At 39.4% G+C, this 9,934-nt stretch overlaps 1 protein-coding gene and 1 long non-coding RNA gene across 2 annotated transcripts; one reads left to right on the top strand and one right to left on the bottom strand.

The window, feature by feature from the left end:
- Positions 1-861: 861 nt before the first annotated feature.
- On the bottom strand, positions 862-6,845 carry LOC136177206 (uncharacterized). Its single transcript, XR_010664846.1, has 2 exons — positions 4,868-6,845; positions 862-4,739 (listed from the first exon to the last, which is right to left on the bottom strand). It is a non-coding gene; the product is annotated as an uncharacterized lncRNA (long non-coding RNA).
- Positions 6,846-7,138: 293 nt separating this feature from the next.
- On the top strand, positions 7,139-9,697 carry LOC110000596 (beta-1,4-galactosyltransferase 1-like). Its single transcript, XM_065949165.1, is given in 3 exon segments — positions 7,139-7,150; positions 7,549-8,071; positions 8,074-9,697. Coding segments are annotated over 3 exon segments (666 nt in total). The 3' UTR covers positions 8,205-9,697.
- Positions 9,698-9,934: the final 237 nt, after the last annotated feature.

Here is a 9,934-nt window from a genome sequence, read left to right as displayed (position 1 = left end):
TGCTCCCAAACAGGAGACGTTTTCCTCTTTCACGCAAACAAATCAATGACGTAGTTCTACTCGAAGTGAGGCCTCATTTGTCATCGATGACGCGCTTCTCTGAAAATGACACAAGCCTCGATACGGGGCCTCGGCTAGAAAAGCCCCTCCTACTCGACACACGCTTCTAAGCCTCGGTGTCAAACGTAACATCACTAGCCTGTATTGTATCAATTTACCACTACCTGGAGTAATGCACAGTTTACAAATGGCATAATAAGACGGAGGATTTAAGTCATGAAATATAAAAATATATATATATATATATATATATATATATATATATATATATATATATATATATATAGATGAATCTACAAGAGTTTGCAAGAGCACTGATGTGGATTCCCCTCAGTCGTTGAAATGTTGATGATGAAGAAATTCGCCGTTGACACTGACTTGCATTTAAAGAGGATTATTTTATTTAGCAAGATACAACATCACTGGACACGTCTGCCCAGGAGGGTCATGAAGCCAATAATGATTCCTTGCTAACATACAGATACAGTCGCCAATATGCACCCAGAACATCTGCTTGTCGTTATGGGTCATCAAAAACAATCATGTAACACGTCCATATATGGCAATTCTCTTACACAACACCTTAGGTAAACATTCAACTGGAGGGGGCTCTTATACCACCTCAGATACAAATTATTTACAGATGTGTGCGTTATACAACTTAAAGGAGCAGTATATTATCTCTGTCCTAGATATTTCAGACACTTCATATTCCCCCCTTCGAGACAACAGTTTCGCAAACAAGAAAAATTATACAATTATGATGTTAATTGGCCTCATAAGAATCACTTCTGTCCATGCTTAACCTTAGCAATATAGTATTTGTTTTATTTGTGGAGTGTGAGCGCGAAAAATCCATCAGGCAACTATCTTTCTTTATTGTATCCATCAAACAATCTAGACAGGAAAACTCTCTCACAGTCTCTCTGCCCCAGGCAACCACCTATAGTACTCCAAACCAATTAAAAAGAAAAGGGTTCTGAAAACTTTATAGGATGATTTATAAATGCACACATACAAAACCTCAGAAATAAAATCAAAAAATTGTCCAAAGTCAGGCTGGTCGACCCATCGCACCTTCCAATGGACCTTTTCCTACCTAACAACACTATCCCTAAGGATCGATAAAGAAAGAAAACACCTGAGGTCCCAATATATGCATCTTATACAGTTCCAGAAAACTTGAATACTAATCCAAAGTAATATGTCTTACTAAAAATATCTATTATAGAGTAAAAAGTACAGGATATTTATCAATAATACAAGTTACATTGTAATAAAGAAAATCCAATAATATAAAAACATATGTATATATCAAACTGTTGCTTTTCAGCAGCATCAGCTTCTACTTTAATAAACCTTCAATGATTTTTCAATCGAAACCCCTCATCAAGATGTCCTCATTCAGGGTCCGCTGTCCATTTCCACCCTCCATTTTCCTGAGTTTGGTTGTTCAAGTCCATTAGGCTGGAAGGATCTCTGGACAATCAGCCACCCTCACATTGGTCTCCCAAATATTGTCCTGGGAAGAAAAATCAACAACCAGTATCTTTGCACATACAAAAACATCAAAAATATTCATTTTTGTATCATACTTTCACATTATTCCACTACATGATTAACATATACATGATTAATATACATGATTAACATATTCCATTTCCCCCCTTTTATCCATTCACTTCCTGTTCAAAACAATAGTGAGTCAATGATGAATTCAGATATTCAAAATTGATATTTCTCCTATTAGCTCTTGTCCCATCTCTATGACCTCCTCATCTTTGCTCAGGTCATTACCACTCAGTAGCCACCAGAATCTGAACCACTATAGCTCCTACTGGTCCTGATTGTTATTGCAACCAAGCATTAGCAGACCATCCTGCTCCTTCTGATGGACCAAATGAATTCCTTATAAGTTTCAATGCATCTATCACGGATAACAGCTGGGGTGGCTGAAACTGGATCTGGTCATGCTGCGGTTGTGGTGGTAATTGAGTTGGTTGAGGCTGACTTTGTATAACCACAGCTTGTTTCTTCTCCTTTTTCTTATTGTCCACCAGCTGTAGTTCCTTCTGGTCATGCTCCTTTTTCCGATACAGCTCAACGCGATGTGCTATGTGATCCGTATACACACCTTTTGCCATGCTTCCAAGACCAACCACCTCTGCCAGTTTGCTCCACACTGGTAGGGGCAACCCCTTCTGTATCTTAGCTCGCAAAATTGATTGCTCCATTTGATTCAAATCCGGGTAATTTCCTGTGACATTTCTCCACACTTGATGAGCCCTTGACACATAAGCTCTTGGGTTTTCCTGCAGGCCCAATGATTCAATTAAAATATCATCAGGGTGTACGTATGTTGGAAATGCATCTCTCAATGCTCTCCACATCTGACCCCTACTTGCAGCCAACAATTCTGGATCATATACTGCAGTCGCCACATATCTATTAAGGCCTGCCGCCTGCAGGATTTCCTCCATCACTGGAACCCCAATGAGTCTCCCATGGCAGGCTGTGTTCCCACCAAAACCTCTTCCAACTTTGAAATCCAAGGATGTGCTCCATCTTGAAGAGTGGGTAACTTTTCAAGTATGTTTGACATATCTGTATTTTGCCAAGGCTTATACTCTAAATTTTGCCCACGCACAACTACTGGACACATTTTATAGAGTCTCTTTCCTTTTCTTGGACGTAATATTGTCATAATCTGGCTCCATGGCCATGACAAATACGAAACGGAACAGCCCAAGTTGAGGAAACAATGATTTATTTACAACCAGCCACAACCATAGCACAAACGAACAAGTCAAAGTTTAGGCCAGAGAGAGAGAGAATCAACCCTGGGGTGGGGGCTTTTACGCCCTGCCAGGCACAGACCCAGGTGCCCTCGATTGGACCATCCAACTCCTCTACTAAAACTAGGGGGGACAGAATCAATTAGTAAGATCTTGACTAAGGCAGTGACCGTCACAATATATACCCCAAAGTGTCAGACTTTTAAGACTTCTTCTTCTGTATTTTGTGTTATTGTGTTATTTGCAGTTCCTGTAATCGCTTTTTCAATAATTGCTGGGTTTCTGGACTGGTAGATTCACTTATGTTCACAAGGCATCTATATATAGTCCTCTCAATCTCTTTTAAAGTCCTGCATCCATCATCTTCCACCCCTGCACCGGCTGCTAGTGGGTAAAGATATGAAGGACCCTCTATTTCTGAGTCTCCATCACCATCACTCACATCTGTGTCGTCCTTTCCTGGATCCATTCCTCTTACTGGCTTGTCTCCTTTTTTCTCCGCTTTAGCCAACATCCGTCTAACTGCCGGGTCATAGCCACCAACAGCTTCGTCCGAATCACTCTCACTTTCATCCTCTATTTCCAGTCATCTAAACCGCTGTCCGCTCCAACTTATCAAACGGGTCTTTTTGTTTTTACTGTCAGAGCTTGGGTACATCTTAATGGTCGTTGTAGCCTTTCCCTTCTCTATTGTTTGCTCATCCTCACCTGTGATGTGATAGTTGCCCTTCTGTCTAATCACTGAGAGCTGAGGATAAACATCAGTAAACTTCACTTCCTACTCATAAGGCGGGGGCTTCTTTGCTGATGCAGTATGTGAGAAGGGTGTGTTAACCTTCTTCATTAACTTTCCTGCTTCCTTATCATTTTTCTGTATTTCTTGCATTCTCTTGCAGCTTCTAACAATTTCTGTCCCTCATTTTCAAACAACTGCAGAATGCCAAGTTCGGTTTGTCTTTTCTCCTTACATCTCTTTCCCTTTTTACCTTTCTTCTGATTTACCTTATATGTAGACACAAGCACCTGTATTGTTTTGATCACATCCGTTAAAAGTCCTCTCTACTGGCCAAGGCTGGTCAATGTCAGGCCAATGCTTGCTCCATTTTTCAGATATTTTTGGAATATTTTGAACAAGAGGATTAGTCTTCTGCACTACATCAACAGGAATGAGTGCTTTTGTAATTTTGGTGTCCATCTTTGACATTACAATGACCCTCTTAGTTCCTTGTATTGTAAGTCAAACTGAAATAGTTAAAAACTATTTAGAAAGTACTGTTACCACACTTGAAAGTGAATGAATTTGCCAACCCCAAAGGAGACCAAAGGCTTCTTACTATGAAAGCAAAATCACTTGTTTATCACCTGATGCATCTAATCACACCTATTTATCTTAAAATTATGGAAATAATGTCAATGTTCCATCTCAAAACAACCCAAATCAAGCTAGACCATCCTCAGATAAAGAAACCAGCATTCACAGCACTCAACAGCATTTAAATCAAATCAACCACAAATGATCAATCAAAACAATACTCCATTAATTAACCAAATGCTTCAATTAGTCAGTCTGTTGCCAAGATTTCCCCCTAAATAATTGCAATGTGATATATAAGAGGAAATACTGTAAGCCTATATGTGAAAACAAACTAAACATGTATCAAAAATGTTGACTATAAATAAATGTATACACATATAGACAAATGCAGGTGTTTGTTGAAAGAGTATGTGGATAGAACTGCACTGGCCTTGATCAAGCTGGATTCAGGATCCCTAGCGCTGTTATCTGCAAGGCTCCCAGTGTTTGTAAAGTACTGCCAGGTATCTCCTCATCTGCCCTTTGGACTGATCCAGTTCAGACACATTCCATCTCTTCCGTCTTTACTTCTGCTCTCACACAGCATAGTAAAACCAAACAGAGAAGACAAAAAAGAAACAAAACAAAAGTTTAGTGTCTTATGATCACTCTGAATTCGTATACACAATGCAATAACAATTCAGTGAAATCTGCACACATTATCTGTCATTTTTTATCTGTCACAAAAGCCCTCTCCCTGACAGGGTTTTTTTCCTTCCCTCTGTGTCCCACAGACAGAAGAGGGAGGAGGAGGGGGCTCTCTCTCTCCACTCCTCATCAAGAGGAGTAATCTAATTGGCTCTCTATTTGAGGCAACGCCTCTTGGACCGCCTCCTAAATTTAGTAAGGGCTTCCAGTATAGCCTGGCTGTCAGAGAGTGCACATTGTGTCCAAACCTATGGTCCAAACCCAGTGCGGTTAATGCCGAGTCTATGCACACACAAAAAAAACAGCACAGTATCCGCCCAATCAACAGCCAAATACAAAATGTGTCCTCTGATAGTCAAAACTAACTTCTCCACCTATTTTAAATAAGACTATACATTCTTTTGAACAGACAAAATTTGCAGCATAATGTGGTCACACACATACACACAAACAGACAGAAAGAAAAATTCACAGACCAATCAGCCGGCAGTTTTAAACTTTATCAGGAGTTTTTCTGTTCTTTTCCCTAATCCTGCTACCTGAATGTGTACAGACTATCCTCGCTGGTCTTACTATATATACTTATGTATAAACGTCCTTTATTAGGCTCATATGTATTTATCAGATTAAATAAACATCCTCTGAGGGGCTCATATTTTTATCAAATCGAATATATAAACGTCCCCTGAGACAAAGGCTCATAGGTTTTTTAACACTGATGAAGCAAAAATGTCCCTTCTTATGAGTTACTAAAATCCCCTTTAACCAATCTCCTGCTATATATGCCTATTTAATAATACATCTATTCTGTTTATCAATCACACATACAAGAACATTTCCGGATCTCACACACATATTTTCACAGACACGAACATTACTCAAGCCTCTTACACACATCTAACTCACAGCGCAAGACAGTCTCCAATAACGCACACACACATAGCCTGCTCCAAGGCTTCAAAAATTCCTCATCACTCGCACACACACACAAGTTGTACAGCGACACACACACACACACACACACACACACACACACACACACACACACACACACACACACACACACACACACACACACACACACACACACACACACACACACACACACACACACACTTCAATGCACACATTTTCCTTTATTCAGCGCATATTTGTTCCACTTTTCTCAAAACTCTTTCATCTTTATTTCATCTTTATTTACCATCTTTATTTCTCATCTTTATACTTCTTAACTTGTGCTTTTAATTTTTCCAATTACCCTGGCCAGGGTTATTTGTCCTCTTTGTTTTATTTTTATTTTTACTCAATTTGACTACTTCTTAAAGCCACCTTTCTCTTCAGTGTCTAATTTACACATGTCTTACTGTTAAGAAGATACGGACCCTGTCCTCAAAATCTTGCATAGTTTTTTGGCTAACTGTTCTCTAGATACTCGTTGCACTTATTCTAACATTACTTTCAACTTTTTCTCTTTCACTTATTTATCTCTTATTCTCTTTTCTTTTCTTTATTTTATTCCCCTTTATTTACATACTTTTTAACTCAATAAACCCCAATTTAGATGGAGAATCTGAACATCTCTTAAGCTTGTGCTAACCACAGACCTTATTTCAGGCGTCCAAAAACAAACCCATTCAAACTCAATCGCCATTGAGTTTGAGAGGATAGACCCCATGGCGCTCAAATACTAACTCACTTCCAGGTTTAAGGTCTCATTCCTGTGGTGCCCTATGAAGGTGTGCACAGGTTCAAAATATGTTTAAAACTGTAACATTGATTGAAATCATCCTAAAGCCATGAGAAGAATTGTTGTAAAATATTTGACTATGAATGAGTGAGAAATTTGTAAAATAGCTCTGGCTGTGATCTACATTAAATTAATTTTCTGTTAATTTTCTGTGTCCCTGACTTCATGTTGTTCAGAACTCATAGATAACCAGTTTCCTGGATCTACATTTCCTGGATCTGCAGAATTCCTGGATCTACATAAAGCCTTTGAAGTTGTCTACTTAAAAAACTGTCCGTCCATTAATAACCCGTAACTGGATACAATCATATTCATCAGGTCGCTCCCAGTGTGTGCATATAAATAACTCTCTATCACCATCAGGTGCCTGCATCATGTTGGTACCACAAGATACCATCCTAGGACCTTTATTGTTCAGTTTACACATTAATGATCTCCTATCTTTATGTGAAAATATGGAAATCCAGATGTGACACGGTCATACACACTCAAGGCAAGTATGCAGAACAAGTGGCTGCTAAACTATCAATCGCCATGGAAAACACTGTGAAGTGGTTCATTGATTCCTGTCTCCCATTGAACTTGTTGAAAACAGTAACAATGTATTTCACCAGAAAACAAGCTCTTAACATCTTTGATAAGAAGTCAAAACAATATCACCACTGTCAAATACTAATCAAGCATGATAATTGTATTATATATATTTATCAGTCCGGTTGGTTTTTAAGATAATTCACAATACTGGCCCCTCTGCCCATTAAGGGATCTGTTCAACTCTGCTTTGAACAGATGAGCAGGGCCACAAGGTCAACCTCTAGGGGGCAGTGTTGCATTCCAAAAGGAGGTGCTGCTTTTTCTTTTAGAGCCATTAGGGAGTGGAACAAGTTTCCCACAGTTCTGTACATGACTTTCTTCATGTATAATTAAGCAAATTGTCTGTTTAGGTGGCAATCATCATCCCATTCCGAAATCTCCATGACCACCTGAAGTACTGGCTGTATTACCTCCATCCTATACTGATGCGACAGCAGGTGGACTATGGTGTGTATGTCATCAACCAGGACGGAGAAGGAGTGTTCAACCGGGCAAAACTGATGAATGCAGGCTATGTTGAAGCGCTGAAGGAATATGATTACGATTGCTTCGTCTTCTCTGACGTCGATCTGGTTCCTATGGACGACCGTAATCTCTACCGATGTTTTGATTCTCCCAGACACTTGGCTGTCGCCATGGACAAGTTTAACTTCATATTACCATATATTACATTCTTTGGTGGGGTTCATTCATTGTCAAAAGAGAAATTCTTGAGAATTAATGGCTTCCCCAATACTTACTGGGGTTGGGGTGCTGAAGATGATGATATATATAATCGGATTTTATTCCGTGGAATGAAAATTTCTCGGCCTAACTTGATAATAGGGAGGTATAAGATGATTAAACATCTGAGAGACTTACACAATGAGCCAAATCAAAGAAATTGCACAACACCCAATGGCAAATGGAAAAAGACGGTATCAATTCCCTCAATTACACAGTCAAGGAGATGGTGAAAGATAAAATGTACACATTTGTCACTGTGGATATTCAGGCTACGCAATAATAAATGAGGACTGGAACTGTGGAGGAATGAGGAATGTGTGACTGCTGTTGACTTTTTATTTTCTGTTTCATTTTCAGACTCCAAACAAAAATATGTCATCGTTGGTGTGTATTATTGTGTGCATATGCCCAACTGTATTAAGTCAACTTTTAGTAGGCTATATGAAAAACAGAAATGACATCTCCCTGTCGCTGTTGTTTCAGCATTATCCTCGAATGCCTGTTTCATTTTCAAAGTAAGGTGTGAAATACAAATCAAATAATGCTTTAACTCATGATATGGTTTATGCAAATACAACTACCTTTAAAACAATGTGTAACTTTTGACCTTAAAATAGTACTTTTAAAGGTCCAATATGTAAGATATCTACTGAATTAAATCATAAAATGACCTTACTATATGATCAGACATTAAAGAAACATGATGTGTTGAAGTGTCAGATTTTCTGGCAACAATGCAGCAGCCAGTATGTCCTCCTTCTAAGTTTCCATTCTGGTGTGGTGTGTTTTTGTTTTAAATAAATTGTTGGTGTATAAGGTGCCCTTCAGATTGAGAGAGCACCTCATTCACCTTATGCTAAGGAGGTTTTGTGTGTTGGCACACTCCACAAGCCTCAATTCTATGCCCGAGAGGAAAATCCACTTGGGCACATACACACTGTCGTCAAAGCATCTGTTTGTTTGACTTCCTGATTAAGGTTTGATGCCAAAATACATCAAAGTGTATTTTGAAGGTTAACTTCACCATGCTATGACAATAAAGGCTTCTTCATTTTTTTAAAAAGAGTGCCCTGAAGTTTTTCTTCTATAAGGCTGCATGATATTGGCAGCCTTACCGTTGGGGAAGCAAACTGAGGACTTGGTCAGGTAGCAGTAGGTTTGGCAGCAGGAAGGCAGTCTGTAATAACAAACAATCCTACAGTGGACAGAGGGAAGACAGGTCAGAGGCAGGGAGACCGATCCATGGATGAATGCTGGAAAGTCTTGCATGAAGCAATAGAACGATCTGGCAGTGGCCCTTTTCGAAAAGCCACAGTTCAGTATGCAGTGCGTACCTTTCAGTAAGGAGGTTTCAGTAGACTGAACCCTTATGGCCATTCAGTATGCATTTTTTGGGTCCACCTCAGAAGACTGAACATTTCAGGATGGACACTAGCTTCCTGGTTTTGTGCAGTGTTGGCTGAATGCATCTTTTCAGGGAAATTGTATTTTAACACTCACAATGCTGTGCAAAATTAAATGCAAAACTTCACTTCACATGTGCCTCCAATTCAAAACAAACAAGAATAAAAAAAATAAAAATGAGGATGGATGTAGCCGGTTCGATTAACTCGCCTTTCAAATGTTAGGTCATTAGTTTTTTTTACATGAAATGTGAAGTTTTGTGTTATTTACTGAGCCATCATGCATATCACATCTGAGTTGGAGTGTCAATAACATGAGGAGGGCTTATGAAGCCACTTCCACACTGAATGAAACAGTATACATCACAGATAGAAGGGCCTGTATTCTGTCAGATTGTGCAGTCACTTTGAAATACTGAAGCACATGGGAGGCAGCTGTGTGCACAGGTGAGTAGAGTTGGCTGATTAGGCAGGTGTGGCTGGCAGGGTGAGTGGAAAAGCACTGAGTAACTGAGTGAAGGCAGGTGAGCAGAGGAGCCAACTGTGACATATGATTTCATTTTGGCATGTTGCACACAAACATGTAGGCAATATGCCTGTATTGTAT

The sequence above is a fragment of the Labrus bergylta genome, chromosome 20, assembly GCF_963930695.1.
Source record: "Labrus bergylta chromosome 20, fLabBer1.1, whole genome shotgun sequence".
Lineage (NCBI taxonomy): Eukaryota > Metazoa > Chordata > Actinopteri > Labriformes > Labridae > Labrus > Labrus bergylta.
The sequence above is the reverse complement of the archived record's forward strand: the minus strand, read 5'-3'. Positions and strand labels throughout refer to the sequence as shown.